Here is a 27,952-nt window from a genome sequence, read left to right as displayed (position 1 = left end):
TTTCTCTCACCAGTTGCCCCGGGTAGCCTGGGAGAAGCACCCACTGAGACCCTGACCTGACCTCCATCACACACCCAGGTGTGAAGCCTCCGGGCAACTTGAGCCCCACCACCATGGGCTCTTCTCTCGGGGCAGGGGGCAGAGCCATTCTGGGCCGCCTGGCCCTCCTCTGGACCCTCGTGGTTCCAGGTGAGTCCCTGCGGCTTCCCCGGTGGGCTGGGCGGGATGCACCCAGATCTGCGGACTCAACCTGCCCTCATCTCATCCCTTGCAGGCATCCCGCAGGAGATCAGGGTGTTCCAGCGGTCCGTGATGGTGGGGCACGCGGGTGGAGCTCTCACTATGCCCTGTCAGATCAGTAAGTCTGTGGATTACGTCCACTGGTTCCGCCAACTGGAGGGCCAGGCCCCTGAGAGGCTTCTCTATCTAGCCTTGTCCAAGCGGGATGTGCAGTGGGATTCGGTCCTAAGAGGTGATAAAGTCAACGCAGCCCGCGGCACGGATGGCAAGAGCTGCACCATGTCCTTGAGGAAGCTGGCGAAGAGCGACGAAGGACTGTACTACTGTGCTACCTGGGGATCGGCACAGCAGTGCGCGCAGCCCCGGGATCTGCACAAAAAGCGCTGAGACCCACTGCTCTCCCAGACCTGGCAACTGCCACCGCCTCCAGGTCCCTTAGGTTGCCTTGGGGTGATCTCTCAGTATCCTGACGACTCCCCCGACTCTAGGGCTTCTGCAGATAAAATCTGATGGGAGCTGAAGCTGACCCAGGGAAAATGCTGTGCAGGTGGCAGGGACTTTTCCAAAGATTGTCCAGTTCAGCTTGTCTGGAGCATTTGGAGGAGAATCTGGGCTGCTCAATCCACCAGCTACTAAACACATCCAGCTATTGAGCCTTTGAAATGTATTTAGTTCAAGAGTCCAAGCTGAGATGGGCTGTATGTCTACAACACAAGCTATACATTGAAGATAGTTGCAGAAAAAAAAAGTGGAATATCTCTTTAATTATTTTTATATTGACTTACTGTTGAAATATTTTGGACATCTTGGACTAAGTAAAAATAGTCCTAACATTCATTTTTTTTTAATGCAGAAGCCAAAACATTTTCATCTATGGCTTGAATTGGTGACTCACATTTATTTCTAATGGACAGCTCTGGTATTGACTGAAAAGATAAAAATCTGACCATTTTCCTTGAAGGATGCACAGACAAAATGTCACATAAATGATTTCAAGGGTGAAGGACAGATCTGCCACAAAATGTTTGAAAGCTGAGCCTGGAAGTGTATGCCTGATCCCAGTGTCTAAGTTGTTTACCCATTGTCACCATTTTGCAGGGGAAGAGACAGTAGTTAGAAGCCCAGGAAACAATTTTGGCAATGTCTCAGTGTCCTCATCTATTGGCATGCCTGGCACTCATGAGTTTGAGTTGATAAAAATCCTCATGGTGATGCAGTTAACCCTGGATGAGACATCAGGTTCTCTGCTTTACACTTCTCTCTGATGTTGTTTTTTTTAATTTAATTTATTTTCATTGAAGTATAGTTCACAATAGCCCAAACATGCAAACAACCTAAACTTCCATCAACAAATGAATGAATAGAGAAGATGTGGTCATATACACAATGGAATACTACTCAGTCATAAAAAAGAATAAAATAATGCCATTTGCAGCAACATGAATACAACCAGAGATTATCATTCTAAGTGAAGTAAGTTAAAAATAGAAAGACAGATATCCTTTTATATCACATATATGTGGAATCTGAAATATGGCACAAATTAACCCATCTATGAAACAGAAACAGACTCAGGGGCACAGAGAACAGACGTGCGATTGCCAACGGGAAGGAGGGTCGGGAGGGAAGGACTGGAGCTTGGGATTAGCAGATGCAAACTATTGTATATAGAATGGATTGGCAAAAAGGTCCTACTGTATAGCACAGGGAGCTATTCAATATTCAATATCCTGTTATACACATCTCCTTGAATGTCACCACATACGGACTTTTGAGTGAATCTCTGGCTACTCTGCTCTCTTCTATAAAATGAGGAGGTTGAACAGCTAAAAATATATGCCTCTAATCTCTGCATTTATAGGAAAATCACACAAATCACTTATCACTATATTCACTACCTTCTTATGAAAAGAAGAAGAAAAAAACAAAGAAAGCCTGTGTCACTGATTCTTCAAGCCCAAAACAGGAAAGCCCCTGATGCTGTATGAGGGAGAGAAAGAAAATCCTTTTGAAGTTCTGAATTTAGACCCTTTTCAAGTGGAAAGTCAAAGTTTATGTACAGCTTAATAGCAATGGTAAAACAATTAATAAAAGATTCCTAAACTCATTGTCTACCTCCCTGAGCTCTCATTTTGCAGTGAGAAATGTATAATTCATATATGCTTTCCTTCTGAAAGAGCCCAACCCTTCACTGAAGGCCTAATTCAAAGATAAGATCCCCCAGTATGTGTTAGAAGAGATGGAGCTAAAGGGGACAGAAACTTACTCTAGCTCTGTTTCACGTTCGTTTACTTCATCTTCCCCATCATCCTAATACAACTCTTTCCTGTTCTTGCAGTCACACCAATGCCAGACTCCACAGAGAGTGAATTTTTTGAACTGGTGACAATGTGGCCAACAAGAAGAACCAGCTCGTCACCCATGTCCTTACAGAGCTATTGATACGTGGTCCACAGTCCCTGGGAAGGGACAGCCCAGTGCCTCTGCTGTGAACCTCAGCTATGGCGTGAACCCTATTCTCACCCCTCACTGACTCTGGCTTTTCCCTTATGAGCTCTGTGACCTTGAGCAAGATCTTCACACTTTTAGGCATCAGTTTTCTCAGGTCTAAAGCAGAATATAACCATTCCAAAATGTCTCTGTCTTGGAATTATACCACTTAATGTCAGTTGCAACCTCCATGGTGGTAGATTAGCTCTTTTCTTCATGAAAATCCTACTGAGACATATTTAGAAACCTAGAGTATATCTTTATTGGGTGATCTCTTTTTCAGGGTAATCACTGCCAGGATGAAAGAAATGGTCCCAAGACGTCACTTACTTTGGGAAGCACTTTAGCTAATCTGTCTCTCTCCAAGTGAGGGATGTAGGCTAGCAAAGGCGTGGCTGTGCATTGTGCTGATGCCCCAGGTCATGTTCATTGAGGGCAGTGTGATAGAGTAGAAGAGTAAGAGATTTTTTACTAAGTTTTTAAAAACTTTATTGGTATATAGTTATTAATTTTTGAATCAAACTTTTCTGACAATTTTCCATACCTCTTTGGCACAGGAAATATAGGACATTTACAGTCAGCTCCTTCCTTGCTCATGTTAGGTGTGAGATGGGTGGGGAGCTCCCTGAAGGACAAAGATGGGTGTGGCTGCCCCACAGCCTTGACTATGAAGCTCCCTCACAGAGTGCATACTGGGAGGCAAGGCTGAGATCTCTAGCCCCGCTGACAGAGAGTTCTTCTGTCAGGAGATACCAATCATATCATTCAAGTCAAGGAACTAAGGGGATGCAAAGGGTGTACCCCAGTCCACATTAGGTCCCCTCAGTGGTATCTCTGTGACCTGCCTCCTTCCAAAAAGAGAAGGAGCAGAGAGGAAGGAGATACAGGTCACGGATCCACTGAACTCCCGTGTTATATCTGGATTGTGCTATGCATCTTCCTATAATGATGTGAGACATAGATGTTCTTACTACATTTTCAGAGTTAGAACACTGAGTGTTAGATAGCAAATAAATCAAGCAGGTAATAGGCAAAATTAGAATTAAAATCACTTTGCTGTACACTAGAAACTGACAGAACATTGTTAATCAACTATATTCCAAAAGGAACTAAAAATTGTTTTTAAAAGAATGAAAAGCAGTATTGAATGATTTCATGTTCCCTTCTGTAGCACACTGGGCACTTGGTATTACATAAATGTTTGCATTCCAGCTCTATCATTTTCTACCTGATCATCCATCCTTATGTCACTTCCTGATCTCTGTGGAGACTTGTTTCTTGGCTCAAAATACCATCATTTACATAAAAGGAGCTAATGAGTGTAACTGTTTTTGAAAATATAGTGTAAACACTATATTCAAGAATTACAGCTTTATTTTAACATTTTTCTTTTGTACCAATAATATCGATCATATAGATTTATCTCCATAGGGAAGGCACTATGCTTGATGCAGTAAGGGATTTAAAATGACAGGGTGGGTCTGGAGCAGACGTGGGGAAATCAGGGTCAGTCCTGTCTCTGTCCTGGCAAATGGACAGCTTATCTGTGCTCAGAGGAGCATTCAGTTGCTTCTGGCAATTTCTTTTTCTCTTTATCCAATTGAGTGGCTTAAGATTACAGAACAGTCTGGAAGACATTTCTTCTTTCATCGTAAGAGAACTGGCCTTAGCTCTCAAATTTTAGTTTAAATAAGGAATCTATATTCAAGGAAAATAGTATTCTACAAATTTCTTCTTTTATCCTATGAAAGATAAGTCATCACAGAACTTGTATTCTCATTTCTAATTATTGTGGTAAAGAATCGGGTTGCCTGTCACTAATTATTACAGAAATGCAAATCAAAACAATGAAGATTCACCTCACACTGGTCAGAATGTATCATTAAAAGTCTACAAATAACAAATGCTAGAGAGATGGTGAAGAAAAGGAACCTTCTTACACTGTTGATGGGAATGTAAATTGCTGCAGACACTGTGGAGAACATTATGGAGGTTCTTTAAAAAACTAAAAATAGAATTACCATATGATCCAGCAATCTCACTCCTAGGCATATATCTGGACAAAACTATTATTCAAAAAGATGTATGCACTCAAATTTCATAGCACCAATATTTACAATAGCCAAGACATGGAACCTACCTAATGTCCATTGACAGATGAATGGATAAAGAAGAGGCTGTATATATACACAATGGAATACTGCTGCTAAGTCACTTCAGTCGTGTCCAACTCTGTGTGACCCCATAGATGGCAGCCCACCAGGCTCCTCTGTCCCTGGGATTCTCCAGGCAAGAACACTGGAGTTGGTTGATATTTCCTTTTCCAATGCATGAAAGTGAAAAGTGAAAGTGAAGTCGCTCAGTCCTGTCTGACTCTTAGCGACCCCATGGACTGCAGCCTACCAGGCTCCTCTGTCCATGGGTTTTTCCAGGCAAGAGTACTGGAGTGGGGTGCCATTGCCTTCTCCAAATGGAATACTACTCAGCCCTAAAAAAGAATTAAATAACACCATTCGCAGTGACATGGATGGGCCTAGAAATGCTGTGCTGAATGAAGTCAGACAGAGTAACACAAACACTGTGTGATATCACTTACATGTGGAATCTAAAATATGACACAGATGACTTATTTACAAAACAGAAACAGACTCACAGACATAGAAAACAAGCTTATAGCTACCAAAAGGAAAAGGGGCAGGAAAGGGATAGATTAGGAGTTTGGGATTAGCAGATACAAACTATTATATATAAAATATATAAACAACAATGTCCTACTGTATAGCAGAGGGAACTATATTTAATATCCTGTATTAAACATATTGGAAAAGAATACGTATGTATATACATCAGTCAGTTCAGTTCAGTTGCTCAGTCGTGGCTGACTCTTTGTGACCCCATGAATCGCAGCACGCCAGGCCTCCCTGTCCCTCACCAACTCCCGGAGTTCACCCAAACTCACGTCCATCGAGTCGGTGATGCCATCCAACCATCTCATCCTCTGTCGTCCCCTTCTCCTCCTGCCCCCAATCCCTCCCAGCATCAGGGTCTTTACCAATGAGTCAACTCTTAGCATGAAGTGGCCAAAGTATTGGAGTTTCAGCTTTAGCATCAGTCCTTCCAAAGAACACCCAGGACTGATCTCCTTTAGAATGGACTGGTTGGATCTCCTTGCTGTATATATTGAATCACTTTGTTGTAAATGGTCTATTAAGTGACAAACACTTTTCTGAATTTTCTTTTCTCTGTTGTTTAAGATAAAAAAAATTGTTCTCCTTTCTCCAATAATTTGCAAAATATGTATTATTGGTTTTCATTTTAGAAACCAACAACGTTGTAAGTCAACAATACTCTCCCTTCCCCCAAAACAGAAATATGTTACTCGATGAATGGAGAACTTTGTCCACATTGCTCAAGTACACTTGAATTGGTAAATTTGCATTTTCAGTTACTGAAGAGTTTCCTCCTTTCAGAAATATATTCCCAAATCACTAACTGAGCAGCCCTGGTGTTTGTGAGAACGGAAGAGCTTTTCCTTTGATGTGAACTCCAAGCAGTTTCAACACAGATGAACACCTGGAAATTTAAAAAAAATTCTTAATTCTTTGAATACTCTTCCTGGAAATATGGGAAAGCAGAACAGGTGGTTAACCTACTACTGTCAAACTCTTCTTTTCCTGCTTTTATCCTTTTCATTTTTAATCAGTATTGTCAATGATTAGTCCACCATGGAAAACAGATATTTGGGCCCACTAATCTGAAGAAAACTTATAAAATATCAGATGCCATAAAACCCATTATCCAGGACTTCCAAAAGAACTCAGAAGGTCAAATTGCCGGCCCAAAGTTGTTAAACTGCTAGTCACTCCATGAAGGTAGGAGAAGGCTGAAATCATTGTAGGAGCCTGAACCAGTATGACAGCTCAGGTTGGAAGAAGATGTTTGGACAAGGGACTAAGTAGCTCCCTGTGGTAAGTAACTTTTTTTCTATTTTTACCTTAGTCATGAAAGACTGACAGATGCTTTTCAGAAACAAAAAACTTACAATCCCCCTTATCTGACTGCCACACTTGGCCTCAGCATGTGAACAGCAATTTTGCAGCTAGTGGTCACTGTATATGGATGTACATGGAAACAAAACTACTTCCTGTTTGTAAGCCACTGAAATTCATCTTTTAGAACACACACACAAACACACACACACATGCACAATAGACTCAGGCTAGATATTAAACTATTTTAAGGACCATATCTGTTTCATTGTTTCATTTATGTTTCAATATACTTACACCATTACCATAATATGTCATTATGTCAGTAAAGTTGTTGGCAAAGTTTATGTCAGTAAAGTTTTTTGTAAAGGAATTTACAAAAAAAAAATCCTTTTCTTATAAATGGCTCATTAAGTGAGAAACATTTTTTAAATTTTATATTCTCTATAGTTTTCCCCCAATAACCTGCAAAACCTGTTACTGATTTTCACCTAAGACCTAACAGCAGTGCAAACAAAATTTCTTATAATAAATAACTATATAACATTTGCAAATCCCACTTCTTATTATTCTAGTTTCATAGACGAAAGCTGAGAGCAGTCAGAATTTATGTCATGATCATTCTTGCTGCATTGCTTGGAAATGGACCAGTGTAATGGAATTTGTGAGCTCAGCCATCTCAGCTCTGAAGTCCATGAAAGGAGTCTGCATGGTTGGACATCCTTACTTACTCATTCTCTCAGCAAACATTTTTTGAGGACAGTTTCTGTGTGGATTCTGGAGACAGAAGTGTGAACAAGACACAGACAGAACAAATCCCAGCACTCAAACAGCTAATAGTCTAGTGGAAAAGCATTCTAGATGCTGGCTTGATTGGGCCCATATTCTGTGGCCTGTGGCTACCAGAGAAACAACAGATCTTGCATTGATGAAATTGTTTCTTTCTCAAATGATGTAATAGTTATTGCTTATAAAATTCATATATTTTATCTGTCCTAAAAATTTGATAAAATGACCCCAAATCATCCCACTAAAGAGAATAATAATAATATCAGCTACTATTTACTGAGAGCTATACTGTCACCCTGCTTATTTAACTTATATGCCGAGTTCATCATGAGAAACGCTGGACTGGAAGAAGCACAAGCTGGAATCAAGATTGCTGGGAGAAATATCAATAACCTCAGATATGCAGATGACATCACCCTTATGGCAGAAAGTGAAGAGGAACTAAAAAGCCTCTTGATGAAAGTGAAAGAGGAGAGTGAAAAAGTTGGCTTAAAGCTCAACATTCAGAAAACGAAGATCATGGCATCTGGTCCCATCACTTCATGGGAAATAGATGAGGAAACAGTGGAAACAGTGTCAGACTTTCTTTTTTGGGGGGGCTCCAAAATCACTGCAGATGGTGACTGCAGCCATGAAATTAAAAGACACTTACTCCTTGGAAGGAAAGTTATGACCAACCTAGATAGCATATTCAAAAGCAGAGACATTACTTTGCTAACAAAGGTCCATCTAGTCAAGGCTATGGTTTTTCCAGCGGTCATGTATGGATGTGAGAGTTGGACTGTGAAGAAAGCTGAGCACCAAAGAATTGATGCTTTTGAACTGTGGTGTTGGAGAAGACTCTTGAGAGTCCCTTGGACTTCAAGGAGATCCAACCAGTCCATTCTAAAGGAGATCAGTCCTGGGTGTTCTTTGGAAGGAATGATGCTAAAGCTGAAACTCCAGTACTTTGGCCACCTGATGCGAAGAGTTGACTCATTGGAAAAGACCCTGATGTTGGGAGGGATTAGGGGCAGGAGGAAAAGGGGACGGACAGAGGATGAGATGGCTGGATGGCATCACTGACTTGATGGACGTGGCTTTGAGTGAACTCCAGGAGTTGGTGAAGGACAGGGAGGCCTGGCGTGCTGCGATTCATGGGGTTGCAAAGAGTCGGACATGACTGAGCAACTGAACTGAACTGAGACATCATGATTTCATGCATTGGAGAAGGAAATGGCAACCCACTCCAGTGTTCTTGCCTGGAGAATCCCAGGGACAGGGGAGCCTGGTGGGCTGCCATCTATGGGGTCGCACAGAATCGGACACGACTGAAGCGACTTAACAGACATCATGATAAGTAGTTTCCATGCCTTATCTTTTCCTCAAAAGGAATCTTCGTCTTCCCATTCCACAGATAAGAAAACTGAGGTTTAGAGAAGTTCAGGTACTTGCCTAAAGTCACATAACAAATTGCTGTGGCAAATACTGGGATTCAGTAGAGACTTGTTTATTCCAAAGGACAGAGTCTGGGCCATTACACAAGGTGAGAAAAATGAAGTCTAAGTTTTTATATTCTGAATATTTACTCCTCTGTAGCTTGATCTTTTAAATGGATTATTTAATTGACTTCTTAATTTGTAATAGGTTATAATTTGTATTATTACTCGTGTGTGAAAACAGTGTTTCTGTGTATTTAAATTGTGTGTTTCCAAAATTTATTTGTGAAGACCTAAGATAGAAAATGCCATGTACAGGAACGGCATGAAATAAGATCAAAGGCACTCAGGGAAGCAGGAGGAAAAAGGACTTCTAGCAGAAAGCACAGGTTCAGATTTTAATGCTGAAGGGTAGGAGAGTTATGTGTCTACTCTAGCTCAATTAAAAAAGTGAATATGAAAAAGAAAAAATGAAAAGTTTGTGGAATACTTACTTTTTATTAGCTGATAAAATAAGCACACCAAAATTTTTAATATGATATGTTTTTACAACATAAAATTAGAAAAGGACTTTAATACATGAAGTTAAGAGAAAAGTGAAATAAAGATGGAATATAGTCTTCAACATCCATTTTATAAAATGGGAGAAATGGTCTTTAATCAAACCCATTTATACTACCAGTTCATCAATGCTACGGATACCATAACACTTAATGTCATTCACAGACGGTGACCCTCAGCAGATAGGGTCAGGCAGGTAAGGTTTTCACAACCCAACATGATAATAATAGAACTTGAGAACCAGGCACCCTACCATTCCTCTTATCATCCTGCCTTGAAGACCAAGAGTTGCAAGCTCAATTCTACACATGAGCTGGAGAGAAGTCAGTCTGAGGCTGAAATTTCTAGTAAAAGCTTGGAAGAATATTAATTGTGCTGTTGATTGGGCAGGAGGCGGAAGCCATTTGTTTTGGACAACACAAGTGAAGTAATCCATATACTGACTATACATATTGGGCTTTAGCCAATGTTCCCTTTGAGTGGCTTAACCCTGGAAATACAGCGGGTAACACTAGACAAACAACTAACTGCCTTTAAGTTGTGTGTATGAAAAGCACGTGCCCTATGACCATGGCTTTGAGAATTCCTGACACGTGGAGCATAGTAGAAGGCAAACAAAGGAACAAATCTTCACAGTTAATTGCCACAGACTCAGTTGCAACCCCAAAATACTGAATTCCCATCAGTAAGGGCAAGCCCTGGTCACATGATATTAAAATATTATGTTGGAGTACACAATCACCTAGTAATAAGAAATCACTAATAATAATGATAATAATTATTATTATGGTCTTTCTTTTCCATGGCATTTTTAATAAAATCACTTTTTCAGACCTTGTTTCCTGTTGGTCCCACTTCAGCATTAAAAGGGATGTCGAACTGATTCAGGCTAACACTATGTTTTCAAATAAACAAACACCGAAAGCTTTAATTTACCTGATTAGCTCAGCCATGGAGCCTGTTATGAGCAAAGTGAATCAGGACCAGAAACTTGGCCTCTTGTATCCCAGGCTGTCATGATTCCACTAGGACTTAAAGAACTCAGAGAAGCTAAATTAGTCTAAAGTTTTTGCCACAGGTTGAATCACTGTGGAATTTAAACAACATGATCTTTGGTGAAGGAACAAAAGTTTTCGTCCTAGGTAAGTACCTGAAGAAGGGCATTTTTTGTCAAGGTAGTGGAGGGAAGGCAAGAAACAAATTGGAATAATAGTTTAAAATGTTTGGGAAAATGGGAACGCGAATGGGGATTAGATTTAGGAGTTTAGGAAAGATATTAAAACAAATCCTTAGAGCATACCATAGACAACTGTGTACAAATATAGTAGGATTTGGCTTTCTGAACATGTGGACTTATATAAAGGGTTCCTGTATAATATATGTGATCATCATGAAAGTGTTCGGTTCAAGGCCAAAGTTGGCTATTATAGGTAAGTTTTGTGAGCTGACACACTTCCTTTCCTGATGGCAAAGGGGTGTTTTCAAAGAACCTGGCCTTGGAGTCAGTCTGATCAGGATGTCTGGGTCTACCATTTACTGTTTATGAGCACGTGGTCAGTTATTCTTCGGCCTCAGTTTCTGAATCCACAATATGGAATAGCCATATGTATCCAGCTGGTATCGTGTGAGAATTCAATGAAAGCCTGTCAGTAGTGTCCCTGACACACTGTGTAACACGTTGTCGGTGCTGGATAGGCGTATCCACACTCTATTCAAATGCAAAGGGAAAACTGCACTCAGGAAGGACAGTTGTTTGCATCCAAAAATATTGACAGAAGAGAAATTCTTCAGAGGATGCAGTTGTACTGCTAACTCCTTAAACAAAAAGTTATCTTACTGTCCACTCACACACACAAAATTGAATTGGGAGGTATTTGTCTCTCTTTAACAGACTGCTTTCTATTTGTCAAGAAAAATGAAGTTAAAGTGTATTTGTTTTTATATTTGTTGTTCTATATGTTTTACATCTGAATCCTTTCACTTAATTGATATCATCTCTAACACAAACATTAAGAGAAGGCAATGGCACCCCACTCCAGTACTCTTACCTGGAAAATCCCATGGACGGAGGAGCCTGGTGGGCTGCAGTCCATGGGGTCGCGAAGAGTTGGACACGACTGAGAGACTTCACTTTCACTTTTCACTTTCATGCATTGGAGAAGGAAATGGCAACTCACTCCAGTACTCTTGCCTGGAGAATCCCAGGGACGGGGGAGCCTGGTGGGCTGCCGTCTATGGGGTCGCACAGAGTTGGACACGACTGAATTGACTTAGCAGCAGCAGCAGCAACACAATTGGCCCTTAGAAAATAAACTTGGGCTTCATGATCATATTTATCAGAAAAATTTTAATTCATAAATTAAATGATCATGTTGTGAAGTCAATTAAATACAGATGCAAAGGTCAAAATGTAATTTGTTTATTTAAATGTGAAATAGTTCTAACTATTTAATTTATAAAATATAAGGAAACATAGAGTACTCTTAAGCAATAAAAACAAAGTGTGTGATGGGAGAAATATACAGTATCTTACTATTATAATCCATAAAATACTATTTACACCATAAGTAAGGTGTATAAAATTAAACACATTAGGACCTAATTGTATTTACAATGTAAGTTTTTAAATGACCTCTGTTTGCTTACTTCTTTAGTAGAAAACTCAGGAATTTTGCTACAGAGGAAAAATTTCTCAAAAATTTTTTTCTTTTTCTTTTCAAATGATAAGTTTAATTTTTCTGTTCTTAAGAAACTGCCCTCAGAATGATTAAAAAACTCTAAACTAGCTCAAAGAGAATATGAGTAAAGTATTTATGTTTCATTTGGAAATAAACTGGAAAGAGTTTTAACATTTATAATTTCAACCATTACTTTAACCATAAATATATAATCAAGAAACATGCCAGCATTTAAGTGGGATCATTTATAAACTATGTTTTGTTATATATGTTGACATCATGTCCATAAGAAATTCGGGAAGCATACATTTAATTTTTAATTATATGTATATTTATTTAGCAGATGAAAACATAGTAAACCATGGAGCTCTAAAGAAGTTCAGCAAACTTATAGGGTAGATTTAACACTGGGGGAGATACAGAATCAAAATACTGTGCATTCTTAATCATGCTTAAACTTGAAATGAAATTTCAAAAGAAAATGTGCCTTGGTAAACATTCTCTAAAGTGAAGCAAAATTCTGATAAAATGCATTACTTGATAAGGTTTATATAAAGCATGTCAGAAAATTATACATTTTTAATAGAAGTTATGGAAATATTGCTATTTTGTTTCCAAATTCAAGGCACTGTAAACAATCAACTCCTCCACTCAAAAATCTGAAAGTTTTCAGATCTGAAGTTCAGATGTTACATAAAATTAGAAACTCACCAGAAGAATCCCATCACTTCAGAAACAGGCAGGTGATCCACATTTGAAGCCTTTAAGTTCAACATCACAAATTGTCAAGTACACAGGGACTCTAATTCCCATTATAAAAAAATGACTGTATATTGTTTAAAAATACAATAAATTTCCTACTGACATTTATTTATATGATAAGTAAGATCAGTTCAGTTCAGCTCAGTTGCTCAGTCGTGTCCGACTCTTTGCGAACCCATGAACCACAGCACACCAGGCCTCCCTGTCCCCGTCCATCACCAACTCCCGGAGTTTACCCAAACTCATGTCCATTGAGTTGGTGATGCCATCCCCCATCTCATCCTCTGTCATTCCCTTCTCCCCCTGCCTTCAATCTTTCCCAACATCAGGGTCTTTTCAAATGAGTCAGCTCTTCGCATCAGGTAGGCAAAATATTGGAGTTTCAGCTTCAACATCAGTCCTTCCAATGAACACCCAGGACTGATCTCCTTGAGGATGGACTGGTTGGATTTCCTTGCAGTCCAAGGGACTCTCAAGAGTCTTCTCCAACACCACAGTTCAAAAGCATCAATTCCTCAATGCTAAGCTTTCTTTATAGTCCAACTCTCACATCCATACATGACTACTGGAAAAACCATAGCCTTGACTAGATGGACCTTTGTTGACAAAGATAAGTATGGTTCATTCCAGAGCAGTTAAATGGAGTTCCACAGATTTGCAAAACATGAGGATGAGTTATGTGACCAAAGAGAGCACAAGTTACAAAACAGGATAGGAAGGGAAAGCAGTGGAGAGAAGGGAACTTTCCTACACTGTTGGTGGGAATGCAAACTGGTGCGGTGACTATGCACAACAGTAGGGATGTTCCTTAAGAGACTAAAAATAGAGCTACCATATGATCCTGCAATCCCACTCCTGGGCATATTCCCAGAGAAAAACATGGTCTGAAAATATACAAGCACCTCTATGCTCATAGCCGCACTATTCACAATATCTAAGACCTGAAAGTAACCTAAGTGTCCAATGACAGAAGAATGGATAAAGAAGACATGGGGTGTGTGTGTGTGTATATATATACTGGAATATTACTTAGCCATTAGAAAGGATGAAACAATGCCATTTGCAGCAACATGGATGGACCTAGAGATTGTCCTACTGAATGAAGTAATTCAGACAGAGAAAGAGATCAATATCATATGATATCTCTTATATGTAGAGCCTAAAAAGAAATGATATAATTGAAAATATTTATAAAACAGAAACCAACTCACAGACTTAAAGAACAGACTTGTGGTTACAGTGGGGAAGGGTGGAGGGAGGGACAGTTAGGGACTTTGAGACTGACATATACACACTGCTATATTTAAAATCGGAGAAGGCAATGGCACCCCACTCCAGTACTCTTGCCTGGAAAATCCCAAGGATGGAGGACCCTGGTAGGCTGCAGTCCATGGGGTCACTAAGAGTTGGACACGACTGAGCGACTTCACTTTCACTTTTTACTTTCATGCATTGGAGAAGGAAATGGCAACCCACTCCAGTGTTCTTGTCTGGAGAATCCCAGGGACGGGGAGCCTGGTGGGCTGCCATCTATGGGGTCGCACAGAGTCGGACATGACTGAAGCGACTTAGCAGCATATTTAAAATGGATAACCATCAAGGACCTACTGTATATAGTACAGGGAAGGGAATTTTGCTCAATATTCTGTAACAATCTAATTGGGAAAAGAATTTGAAAAAGAAGAGATACATGTATACGTATAACTGAATCACTTTGTTGTACATTTGAAACTAACACAACATTGTTAATCAGCTATACTCAAATATAAAATTAAAAGTTTGAAAAAAGTCAAAGATTCTCACCTCTAGAGAAACTATCAGAGTTAACTGGACTTCTCCCCCATTCTCATTCTCACCACACACCCAAATGCTTCATTTTTTTAATATAATTTTATTTAAAAAATTTTTGTCCTTGCTGCATCTTCTTTGCTGCAACATGGGCTTTTCTCTAGTTTCAGAGAGTGGGGCTACTCTTCATTGCAGTGCGGGCTTATTGCAGTGGCTTCTCTTGTTTGAAGCTTGGGCTTTAGGGCAGGGGGCTTCATAGTTGCAGCACAAGGGCTCAGTAGTCATGTTTTCAGGGTTCTAGAGCACAGGCTCAATAGTTGTGCAGGGGCTTAGTTGCTCGAGGCACGTGGAATCTTCCGGATCAGGGATCAAATGTGTGTCTCCTACATTGGCAGGAGGATTCTTTACCACTGAGCCATTAGGGAAGCCCATCCATCCACTTTAAAACAGGCTCCACTATGATAAACAATAGAGATGTTAAAAAATAAATGTGTTCGTGAATTTTGGAAGGAGATAAAACTCATACCCCATCTTACCATATGGAAAAAGAACAAAGGCCAACGTGTGATCCAGGTTCTACTCTGCTAGCTGTGACTTTGGGCAAGTTACATAACCTCGTGAACGTCTCTTTCTATTGAAAATAAGAAGGATAGTAAGTGAATGTAATCCATGGTGAGCACTAGTTCAGTGACAAGTTTTCTTCCTTTTATTGCATGCTAGTTTATTCCATGGTTCTCCATGTTTCTCTAATAACTATTTTAAATTCTTTTCTATCCCCCTCTGCAGATAAAAAACTTCCTGCAGATACCTCCCCAAAACCCACAATTTTTCTTCCTTCAATTAACGAAGTCAACCATCAACAGGCTGCAACATATCTTTGTCTTCTGGAAAAATTTTTCCCTGATGTTATTAAGGTTTCTTGGAAAGAAAAGAATGACAACAGAGTTCTGCCATCCCAGCAGGGAAATACCATGAAGACCAATGACACATACATGACGTTCAGCTGGCTGACCGTGACAGAAAACTCCATGAAGGAAGAGCACATGTGTATCGTCAAACATGAGAAAAATACAAGAGGAAAAGATCAAGAGATTCTTTTTCCTGCAGTGAATGAAGGTATGTGAATATAAACATATAAATATAACCTCCCTTGGGCTTCCCTAGTGGCTCAGTGGTAAAGAATCCACCTGCCAATGTAGGTGACATGGGTTTGAGCCCTAGGTTGGCAAGATCCCCTGGATTTGGAAACACAAACCCACTCTAGTATTTTTGCCTCAGAAATTCCAGACAGAGAAGCCTGGGTCACAAAAGAAGAGTCAGACACAACTTAGCAACTAAACAACAATAACCTCCCAGAACACAGTTTTTCAAAGACAATACCCCAACTTTTCTGTCAAGTCAAATAAACACGTCTTTCTAAGATGTTGTTATGTTTAATGGTAGCATAAATGTTTTGAAATTCCCACTAGAATTAAAATAGTACAGTCATGGGAACATTAAAACAAAAAAGAAAAAAGATTTTTAAGCTTTCTCAGCCTCAGTTTCATCTTCCAAAATGTTACAGTCACAATGATGATTTTAGGGTCTTTGTATGGATTAAATGAAAGAAAATATATGAAAGCCTCTAGCAACTTAGTGCCGGAGAAGGCGATGGCACCCCACTCCAGTACTCTTGCCTGGAAAATCCCATGGATGGAGGACCCTGGTAGGCTGCAGTCCATGGGGTCGCTAGGAGCCGGACACGACTGAGCGACTTCACTTTCACTTTTCACTTTCATGCATTGGAGAAGGAAATGGCAACCCACTCCAGTGTTCTTGCCTGGAGAATCCCAGGGACAGGGGAGCCTGGTGGGCTGCCATCTATGGGGTTGCACAGAGTCAGACACGACTGAAGCGACTTAGCAGCAGCAGCAGCAGCAGCAGCAACTTAGTGCACAACAAATTTGCAAAAATAAATTCCACTTTTGATTGCTTGGTTGATCAGGAAATAAGAACATTTATATTTCTTTCAGGAATGCTCTACTCACCAAGCAAAGTCATTCTCACTTTAATCCTGGTTTTACTCAAAGTATAAGTCAGAAACAGTGGGTTATTAAATGACAAAATGATGTTCTTATGAGGAAACCAGACTGCAGTTCAACAAAAAGTATTGAGTTGGCTAAAAAGTTTATTTGGGTTTTCATAAGATGTTATGGAAAAAACTTGAAAGAACTTTTTGACCAACTGAAGAGAATAATTTACTGCTGCAGTTTTATTATAGTCTTAGTTAAAATTTGTACTTTATTTACTACCTTGAAGTTAAAATTTGTAATTAAAGATCGGGTGAGACTAAAGTGTGCAAACTTATTTCCCACTGTACATAATGAATGTATTTCTTGCTTTTAGAAAAGGTCTTTCAAGATACTTTTATTGCAGCCCTAGCACATGCCAGGTCTGGAGGGATGTGTGGATGGACACACTCGGGTGAATTATTGTCCTAGGAGGATGCACTACAGTCAAGAGAATATACACTTTTCTGGATGACTCAGGGTCACTTGCGATCCAGGCATGACATCCCAAAGCAGCCCCTGTGAGCAGATCCTGGATGTGTCCACACGGTGGGGGCAAAGTGCTGGGTGTATCTTCACCTTGACAGTGGTCCTCTAATTCACTGGACTCGGGACTTAACGTTCTGAGTAATTCACCTAGCAGACCAAAGGCCACAGAGTGCCCATCAGAGGAATCATTTTGTGCTTTTCTCTGTGGTTAGAAAGCCTTTTCAAGCAGTGGGAACCAAGCACATAAAATGTGCACAGACGTTTGCTGTGCACCAGTCTGAATTTCTGAAGTAAGTCTTTATCTTCTCTGATTCTTAGTTTGCCAATGATCAAATCAAGCTTGAACATTTGCCTTGGCTTTGTCCTAGGACTGCAATGAAGAGCAAATGAAATAAAGTCAGCAAAAAAATTGCATTCTAAAACATAAATGGGTGTACTTGTTCATGCATCTACTGTAATATTTATATTCTTTCCTTAAACTAATCAAAACTAAGATTACAGAAACTGCCCTAAATTTCTATTTCCACTCATTCTACTCTAAGAAATACATAATAAACAAATTTGTTAAGTGCAGTTTAATATAATCATGGCTCTAACTGTCCTATTAGGTTTTCATTTTTCTGTGATGAAGGAAAAATAAAAAGGGTAGTAAGTTTCATGGTGATAATTACCATAAAGGAGACAAGTTCCCTTTTATCATGTGTGATACTTGGCACTTAATTTCTAAAATAAATGTTTCCCATGGATTTCATGGCCATATAGCTAAAGAGGGCATTTCTGTGAATGTCACTCTTTAGTAAATTTCCCATTCCAGTGTTCTTGTCTGGAGAATCCCAGGGACGGGGGAGCCTGGTGGGCTGCAGTCTATGGGGTCACACAGGGTTGGACACGACTGAAGCGACTTAGCAGCAGCAGTAAATTTCTAATGCTATTTTTGGGAAGTTTCTTCTTTTTGATAAAAGTTAAGAATATTATATGGGCTTCCTTGGTGGTTCAGATGGTAAAGAATCTCCCTGCAATGCAGGAGAATTGGATTCTATTCCTGAGTTGGGAAGATACTTTGGAGAAGAGAATGACTACCCACTCCAATATTCTTGCCTGGAGAATCCCATGGACAGAGGAGCCTGGTGGGCTACGGTCAAAGGGGATGCAAAAAGTTGGACTCAACTGAGAGACTAACACTTTCACTTTCAAGAATAGTGTGTTGTTGTTCAGTTTCTCAGTTGTGTCTGACTCTTTGCGACCCCGTGGACTACAGCGTGCTAGGCTTCCCTGTTGTCACCATCTCCCAGAGCTTGCTCAAACTCATGTTTATTGAGTTGGTGATGCCATCCAACCAGCTCATCCTCTTGTCCCCTTTTTGTCCTGCCTTCTATCTTTCCCAGCATCAGGGTCTTTTCCAATGACATGGCTCTTCCCATCAGGTGGCCAAAGTACTGGAGCTTCAGCTTTAGCATCAGTCCTTCCAATGAATATTCAGGGTTGATTTCCTTTAGGATTGACTGGTTTGATCTCCTTGCAATCCAAGGGACTCTCATGAGTCTTCTCCACCACCACAGTTTGAAAGCATCAATTCTTTGGTGCCCAGCTTTCTTTATAGTCCAACTCTCACATGCATACATGACTACAGGAAAAACCTAGGTTTGACTATATGGACCTTCGTGGGCAAAGTAATATCTCTGCTTTTTAATACACTATCTAGTTTTGTCATAGCTTTTCTTCCAAGGAGAAAGCATCTTTTAATTTCATGGCTGAAGTCACCATCCACCGTGATTTTGGAGCCCAAGAAAATGAAGTCTTTCACTGTTTCCATTGTTTCCCCATCTATATACCATGAAGTTATGGGACCAGATACAGTGATCTTCTATTTTTTTATTTTTTTTTAGTTTTAAGCCAGCTTTTTCACTCTCCTAACTTCATCAAGAGGTTCTTTAGTCCCTCTTCACTTTCTGCCATTAGGGTGGTGTCATTTCTGCATATCTGAGGTTACTGATATTTCTCCCAACAGTCTTGATTCCAGCTTGTGCTTCATCTAATCTGGCATTTCACATGATATACTCTGCCTCTAAGTTAAATAAGCAGGGTGACAATATACAGCCTTGATGTACTTTTTTCCCAATTTGGAACCAATCTGTTCTTTCATATTCAGTTCTAACTGTTGCTTCTTGATCTGCATACAGGTTTCTCAGGAAGCATGTAAGGTGGTCTGCTATTCCCATCTCTTTAAGAAATTTCCACAGTTTGTTGTGATCCACACAAAGGCTTTAGCATAGAAGTAAATATTTTTCTGAAATTCTCTAGCTTTTTCTATGATCCAACGTATGTTGGCAATTTGATCTCTAGTTCCTAAGCCCTTTCTAAATCCAGTTTGAACATCCGGAATTTCTTGGTTCATGTGCTGTTGAAGCCTAGCTTGGAGGATTTGAGCATGACCCTGCCAGCATGTGAAATTATTGCAATTGTGCGGTAGTTTGAACATTCTTTGGCATTGCCCTTCTTTGGGACCGGAGTGAAAACTGACCTTTTCCAGTCCTGTGTCCACTGCTGAGTTTTCCAAATTTTCTGACATATTGAATGCAGCAGTTTAACAGCATCATCTTTTAGGATTTGAAATAGCTCAGCTGGAATTCTATCATGTCCACTTGGAAGCACAAATCATGAAGTGATTTTTTAAGAGAGAGAAAATTCATCAGGTCCAAGTTTTTGACCAATCTTGACTGAGAAAGAGATCTTAGTATACACTGCAGTTTATGCTGAAATGTTTTTATTTTTTCACCTCAATCAACTCATAGTAATAAGAGGTTTGTTCATCTTTAATGAATGTAGTCACTGCAAGCAAAAGAAATAAAGTTAAAAGAATCGTTTTTTGGTTGTCCTGGGTCTTCGTCACTATGTGCAGGCTTTCTCTGGTTGTGGTCAGTGGGGACCACTCTTCTTTGAGGTGCTTGGATTTCTCATTGCAATGGCTTCTCGTGCTGCGGAGCATGGGCTAAGTAGTTGTGGGGCACGGGCTTAGCTGCCTTGTGGCATGTGGAATCTTTCAGACCAGAGATTGAAACCATGTCCCCTGGATGGGCAGATGGATTCCCACCCACTGTACCATCAAGGAAGTCCCAGAGAGTTTTAAGACACATTAAGGTCAGTTCTTGAGGATGATTATATTAATATTTCACTCTTGGCATTTACTGCAAAGACTTAACACCTCAAATTCATTTTTTATAGTGAAAACTGATCTCAATGAAGGCATAAAATGGCATACCAGAACCAAATCCATATGGATAAGAACATATCCAGAAGAAAAGGAATAAACCAAACAACCACTATGACTTTGTTTTCCTGGATCCATTTTCTATATGGAAAACTATAATGCAATTTGGCTGATTTTTTTTTTATTTGGAATTTTCTATCCCTGGAATTGCACTGAAATGTTGACCTCCTATAAATGCAATTTGGCTGATTTTTTTTTTTGTATTTGGAATTTCCTATCCCTGGAATTGCACTGAAATGTTGACCTCCTATATAAACGAGGTCACTGGTAAGAATAATTAAGATATCTGGAAAAGAAGATGCTTTTAGTGTCTACAGTAGTAGAATTCTGTTGTTCATTAGTTACTTTCTCTTTCTCTGGCTTATTTTACAAAGTACTTTACACAGGCTCCGTCTCATTTAATCTCTCACAATAATCCTTTGAATGCTGGCTCTGTCATCACTGGTACCACTGGTCCAACTCTCTGCCAGTCACTTTCCCTCTGATCCTTATTTCTTCTTTTGTAACATGGAATCCCCCAAAATACACCTCACTCCAGTGTCACTGGAAGATTAAAGAAGGTAACACATGTGAAGTAGTTAGGGCAGTTATAGTTGCTCACTAGCTATTAGCCTTATTGTTTTCATTATGCCCACAAACACCACAAATGCAGAAATCATGTGCATAAGTCAGGGATACTGGGAACGTGTGTGATTTGGAAAGTTGTGACTGCTTTCCTTTGCTTAGAAGGGAAATTTACCTGAGCCAGACTTCCTTGAACGTGGGATTCTGTTGCAGATTCTAGGATTGGATGTGTTCATCTTGGGAACATCCTTTCATGTCAGCAGTGGACGCTCAAGATGTAGAGCAGCCACTTTTTCTGTTAGCCTTTCTGCAAATATTTCTTGAAATTGTATTTTGGACAGACGTTGTCACATGTAGAAAACAATATATGAATTAGATCTACTGAATTACATATTATCAGATGAACTATTTCTGGATTTGTAGAGCTCATATTTTAATCTGTCAGCAGATTATATATATATAATATATATGCTACATGCATACATACATATATATGTTACACATACACATATAAACACGCATGCACAAATAATGAACATGAATAATTGACAATACTTTCTCTAATTTATTGTAGTTTTCACCCCAGTTGTCACTACTACTGAGCCTCCAAATGATTGTTTGAAAGATGGAAGTGGTAAGTTTTTGTGTATGTTTGCTTTTATGTTGGGCTTCCCTGGTGGCTCAGTGGTAAAAATCTGCCTGCAATGCAGGAGCCACGGGAGACGTGGGTTTGACCCCTGGGTCAGGAAGATCCCCTGGAGAAGGGCATGGCAATCCACTCCAGTATTTTTTCCTGGAGAATCCCATGGATAGAAAAGCCTGGAGGGGTACAGTTCATAGGGTCTCAAAGAGTCGGACATGACTGAAGCGTCTTAGCAGGCTTGCATGCACCTTTATGTTAAGCTTTAGTATTTTTTTCCCTTCTGATTAATTAACTTCTTTTGAACTTCTCTGGCTTAAAGTAGAAAAGAACAAATATCTGGAATAGTGATGCTAAAAATTTTCATAGTTTCAAGAACCGACTGACTTGTCTAGCAGCAGATTTTATATATATATATACACACACACATATATACATACACACACACACTGTCATAATGGGCATGGACAATTGATTAATATTTGCTCTCATTTCTTCTAGAAGTCACTGATACTGATTTTACAAAAGCTTGTGCGAGAGATGAAAGTGGTAAGTTTTTGTATATATTTGCCTTCATGTCATCCTATAGCATTTTCTTTTCCTCCTGATGAAATTACCTTTTGAACTTTCCTGGTTTATGGTAGGAAAGACCAATTATTTCTGAAACTTTAAGATTCATACATTTGATCAGTATCTCTCCTGTCTCTATTGGCAGATTTTATATATATGTGTGTGTATTGTGTACATATATACACACACACAAACATACATATACATATACATCATGTATCAAATAGTAAGTACGAACAATTGACTACTATTTTCTCTTCTAGAATTCGCTAATTCTACAAAAGCATGTCTGAAAGATGAAAACAGTAAGTTTTGTCTGTATTTGCCTTTATGTCATGTTATAGCACTTTTTTCCTCTAGATAAATTAAACTTTTGAACTTGGTTTAAGGTAGAAAATCAGAAAGTCTGGATATTGCAAAATAGACTGTTAAACGGTCTATAAGGAAATCTTAAGTAAGTCTATTATTTAGATTGTTACACTGTCTATATATTTTAGGTTACACATATTTTAAGTAAATCCAACATTCTGTAAGAGTCATCTTAACACAATAAATACTGGTTTTGGTGTGAGATGACTCTCAATTAGAGGATGCGGTTGTGTAGCTTTTGATTATAGTGACTATGCAAAAATGATACCAAGTTGCTTTTATGTAAGTGCACTATGTTATTGCTAGTACCTAATAACATAAACTGATGCTTATAGAGAGTTTCATATTCCTACAGATGGCCTTATACTATGTCTTTTGTGTATTTTAAGTATGATTTTCATAAAGCTCCTAAGAGGGTATATATTCAGTTCAGTTCAGTTCAGTCGCTCAGTCGTGTCTGACTCTTTGTGACCCCATGAACCACAGCATGGCAGGCTTCCCTGTCCATCACCAACTCCCAGAGTCCACTCAAACCCATGTCCATCGAGTCGGTGATGCCATCCAACCATCTCATCCTCTGTCATTCCCTTCTCCTCCTGCCTTCAATCTTTTCCAGCATCAGGGTCTTTTCCAATGAGTCAGCTCTTCACATCAGGTGGCCAAAGTTTTGGAGTTTCAGCTTCAACATCAGTCCTTCCAATGAACACTGAGGACTGATCTCCTTTAGGATGGACTGGTTGGATCTCCTTGCAGTCCAAGGGACTCTCAAGAGTCTTCTCCAACACCACAGTTCAAAAGCATCAATTCTTCTGCACTCAGTTTTATTTATAGTCCAACTATCACATCCATACCTGACCACTGGAAAAAACATATTAATTTCCCCCCATCTTACAGATGAGGGCAATGAGCTAAAATTAATCAAGTCCCTTGTACCAAGTCTCACCACCCCACTCCAGTACTCTTGCCTGGAAAATCCCACAGACGGAGGAGCCTGGTAGGCTGCAGTCCATGGGGTCGCTAAGAGTTGGAGACGACTGAGTGACTTCACTTTCACTTTTCACTTTCATGCATTGGAGAAGGAAATGGCAACCCACTCCAGTGTTCTTGCCTGGAGAATCCAGGGGACGGGGGAGCCTGGTGAGCTGCCGTCTATGGGGTCACATAGAGTCAGACACGACTGAAGCGACTTAGCAGCAGCAGCAGCAGTACCAAGTCTCACAGCTAGATCTGGAGTTTCAACCTAGGACATTTGAATCCCTCCTCTAAGACACTGGTATAGAGTAAGAAATCCAAAAACCAAGGCCTTGACACAATGGACATCTGGCTGGGGGTGTAAGTGCCTGGGCTTCCAACTATCACAGACTAGAGTTCTTTGGTTATTAGTTGCATTAATGTGGGTGCATTACTTACACTGCTAAACAGCAGAATCCTCACCTGCCAATAGGGAACAATTACACCTAACTCAGTAATTGAAGGGGAGTGCTTCCCTGGTGGCTCAGACAGTAAAGAATCTGCCTGCAATGTGGGAGACCCGGGTTTGATCTCTGGGTTGGGAAGATCCACTAGAGAAGGGCATGGCAACCCACTCCAGTATTCTTGCCTGGGAAATTCCACGGACAGAGGAGGCTGGTGGGCTACAGTCCATGGGGTCGCAAAGAGTCAGACATGACTGAGCAACTAACACTTTCACTTTCAGTTATTACAGAGATAAGGTCAGCTATGTGGGATGTCTCCATAGGGTATCCATTTAGCTGGCACAGGATCAGTACTAGTTAGTGGTCCCTTCTCCCTACATGAGGGTTCTTAGTGAATTTAGAAGCACTGGCTCCAGTCCTGCTCATCCCTTCTTCATTCTCACTGTGTCAGGGGGCCTGAAACTCAGCTAACACCTGACCTGACACTGGGCAGTAAGTTATGAGCCTGTCACCTTCTGAGATCCTTTCCACACCATATACTAGTGATTCTGGAGTTCTGACTCTAGAGAGAGAGATATTTCCTCAGGAACAGACTTCAGCCTTGTGGTTTGCTTAGCCAAGTCAGATCCATCATCACTGTTGTTAATTATTCCTTGACATCATATATTTCTTGTAAAACTTCAAAGGAGAGTAAGCGCAATTAGCCTATAACATCACAGCCACGATGAGAGACATTCAGGACAGACAGATGACTGAGGTATGAGCGCCTAAACTTTCTGAGAATTGGGCTAACCACTGTCTTGCATTTTGCACAGTGTTCACTTTACTACACCCTGCCCCACCCACCGTAGACGCCACCAAATTTCAGATCATAACCTCATCATAATCTCACTGATACACAAGGTATAATGCATCAGATCCTTCCAAACCAGTGATTCGACTTGATATTTATGCCAAATATCAAATGTCTGGGGTATGCACTGAATGTGGAGATGCAGAACTACATGACAGCTAAGAATGTGCTCATTAAAATCATGTTGCTGGGATTGAAATATGGTTCCTGGTACTTTCTAAATGTGTGACGTCAGGCAAATTACTCCTCTCTGTCCTCAGTCTATTTGTAAAATGGGGGTCGACCCCATAGACGGCAGCCCACCAGGCTCCCCCGTCCCTGGTATTCTCCAGGTAAGAACACTGGAGTGGGTTGCCATTTCCTTCTCCAATGCATGAAAGTGAAAAGTGAAAGTGAAGTCGCTCAGTCGTGTCTGACTCTTAGCAACCCCATGGACTGCAGCCTACTAGGCTCCTCCATCCATGGGATTTTCCAGACAAGAGTACTGGAGTGGGGTGCCATTGCCTTCTCCAAATGATCTTATAGGTTATCATAAAAATTAAACAAGATTAAAAATTTGCATGCAAAGCTCTCAGAAAAGTGTTTAGCATTTGGCTAGCGGTTAATGAATATTACTCGTTATTTTTTAGACATATGGCAAGGGTGAAGAAAATGCTGAAAGCAATTTATCACAAATTATTTTCCCTACTGGACTCCATTAAAAATATAACCTTACTTTTTAATATTTTGGAAGGTTCTAGTGAATTTAGCTGAGGTTGTTGACTTGAACTGTGAACTGAATTCTGAGCCGTCCTGGTGGTGGTGGTTGTGATGATAAATGTTTACCTTGGGGTTTGGTGTTACAGGGGTGTCATGCCAATGTAGATGATCAGAAGTAAATAATTGTGACCATACCTCTTATTGGGCTTCCCTGGTGACTCAGATGGTGAAGAATCTGCCTGCAATTCGGGAGACCCGGGTTTGATCTCTGGGTTGGGAAGATCCCCTGGAGGAGGGCACGGCAACCCACTCCAGTATTCTTGCCTGCAGAATCCCCATGGACAGAGGAGCCTGGCGGGCTACAGTCCATGGGGCTGTAGAGAGTCAGACACGACTGAGTGACTGAGCACACACACAATGTTAGGAGGTGTGTCCTATCCTTCTGAAAAAATGGGTAATAATCATATGACTTCTCCTAGATACCGTGCAGCTGCAGTTCACGTACAACTCTGCTTACTACACCTACCTCCTCCTCCTCCTCAAGAGTGCCATCTACTTTGTCACCACCTCCTGCTGTGTGTTTAGGAGAACAGGTGTCTGCTGTGACGGGAAGAACTCGTGACGCAGGGGACAGCAAAGGGGCCAATTTCCCTTCTTCATCTATTGTGTCAGAAACTCTCTACTGAAGACCTAGCCAGGCTTGCTTTCTGGGTTTGGGTTATTTCAGGTGTTGTGTCTAATTTTCTATCATTGTGTAAGGGTTTTTCGAAGCACTGGGCAGACAGTTTTCCTCTCTAACAAGAATTCTGCCATTACTCAAAGGCACGGCCCAGGGCTAGTCCAGGGGAGCCTCTCCCACCACTGTCCCCACAACCTCATCAGCTCCTCCCCACCCCTAAGTCCTCATAACCCCTGGAGCACACACAGTGGGCATTTCCCTGTTTCCTCCTTGAGCGTCTCCACCGAGACCACGGCCCTGATCTTCCATCACACACCCTGGAGATGCTGGCTTTGCTACTTGAATCCTGTACTTTGATTTTCACAATAAGCACAATAAATTTTAAAAAAGAAATCAAAAGTCCCTTTTTATCTGTGTACTTTAATTTCATGAAACTAATCAAGGTGAGAAACAGCATGACAACAGTGATATCAAATTTAGTTCTGCTTACAATAATGGGCAACACCACATTTCTAGGTCTTTCCCTGAGACGGTAGTCATGGTGCTCTCTTTGGGGCACTGGCTCCAAGGGGACCCACAGCCAAAAGAAGGTGCCAGGGTTCCTTCTCTTTCAAAGTCACCAGATTCAGACTCATTGGTTTGAGATGTTCCTATGGCAACAGTGTGACTGACACCCAGCATGACTTGGACTTGTGTGTGTTCAGATCTGTAGTAGTGCCTCACAAGCACTGCCTCCTGCTCCTCACATTAACCCCATGAGAACTGCACCAACACCAGAGGGGCACTGGGTGGAGGGCGCAGCATGAAGACTCTGAGCCCCGAGGGCCTGGATTTGAACCCTGGGTCTGTATTAGTATCTGCGTGACCTCAGGTAGCGATTTGAACTCTCAGTGCCATCATTTCCACATCTGTGTAACAGAGTTACAGTTATGTCTCCTGGAACATGAGGAGTAGATATGTTGGTGATGCTTGGACCATGCAAGCCCTCAGCAACATTAGCATCTACTGTCTGTAGCTCTACTATAAAGTCGGTAGATTCTACACATATACCGAACTACCAAGAATCATCTGTAATCTCATATCCCTGCGGACAAGCTGGACTCATCTTGACTCAACTGGACTCAGTTTTAACAATTCACCAGGAATCCCATTTATTGTCTAAGAGCCCTTGGAGGAAGGTACAGTTAAAGTCGATAGTTTACAGATTGGAGAGATTGAGTATTCTGCTCATGATCACTCTTTTGTAAGTAACAGTCATTTAGAGCCAGGTCTCTAAGATCTCAAGAGCCCATATTTTGTTTCCTAGGATCCTGTGGCTTTCCCTTGACTCATTTGCTACTGGGAAAAACAAAACAAACCCCAACAAAACAGAACATGCCTTGCTTGTTTGCTAAAGGCCTCCTCCAAAGAGTCTGTGAGAATTTTCTTAAGGACTTGCAGGTGTGTCTGCCTTCTCCTCACGTATATTCTCTGGAATCACCATAGCTGCTCCCTCTGTTATCAACACTATGGAAACTCTGCCTGACTCTGTGAGTCAGTTCATTAAACACTGGAGTATAATGAACTGGACTGAGAGTCTCAGACCGAGCAAGACAGTGGATGGTACTCTGAACATCCTGTCACCCCAGCTCCTGCCCTAGACT

General features: G+C 40.6%; 1 long non-coding RNA gene and 1 gene segment (V, D, J or C); one reads left to right on the top strand and one right to left on the bottom strand.

Moving 5' to 3' along the window:
- TRGC6 (T-cell receptor gamma chain TRGC6) lies at positions 1-26,709 on the top strand. The segment is given in 8 exon segments: positions 1-189; positions 275-578; positions 10,577-10,629; positions 15,502-15,831; positions 21,659-21,718; positions 22,226-22,273; positions 22,558-22,599; positions 26,110-26,709. Coding segments are annotated over 8 exon segments (1,056 nt in total).
- On the bottom strand, positions 12,729-26,110 carry LOC132345091 (uncharacterized). Its single transcript, XR_009494219.1, has 2 exons — positions 21,260-26,110; positions 12,729-17,622 (listed from the first exon to the last, which is right to left on the bottom strand). It is a non-coding gene; the product is annotated as an uncharacterized lncRNA (long non-coding RNA).
- Positions 26,710-27,952: the final 1,243 nt, after the last annotated feature.

This window comes from Bos taurus, chromosome 4 (assembly GCF_002263795.3).
Source record: "Bos taurus isolate L1 Dominette 01449 registration number 42190680 breed Hereford chromosome 4, ARS-UCD2.0, whole genome shotgun sequence".
Taxonomy (NCBI): domain Eukaryota; kingdom Metazoa; phylum Chordata; class Mammalia; order Artiodactyla; family Bovidae; genus Bos; species Bos taurus.
Note: the sequence above shows the minus strand (reverse complement) of the source record. Positions and strands in the feature narration are given on the sequence as shown.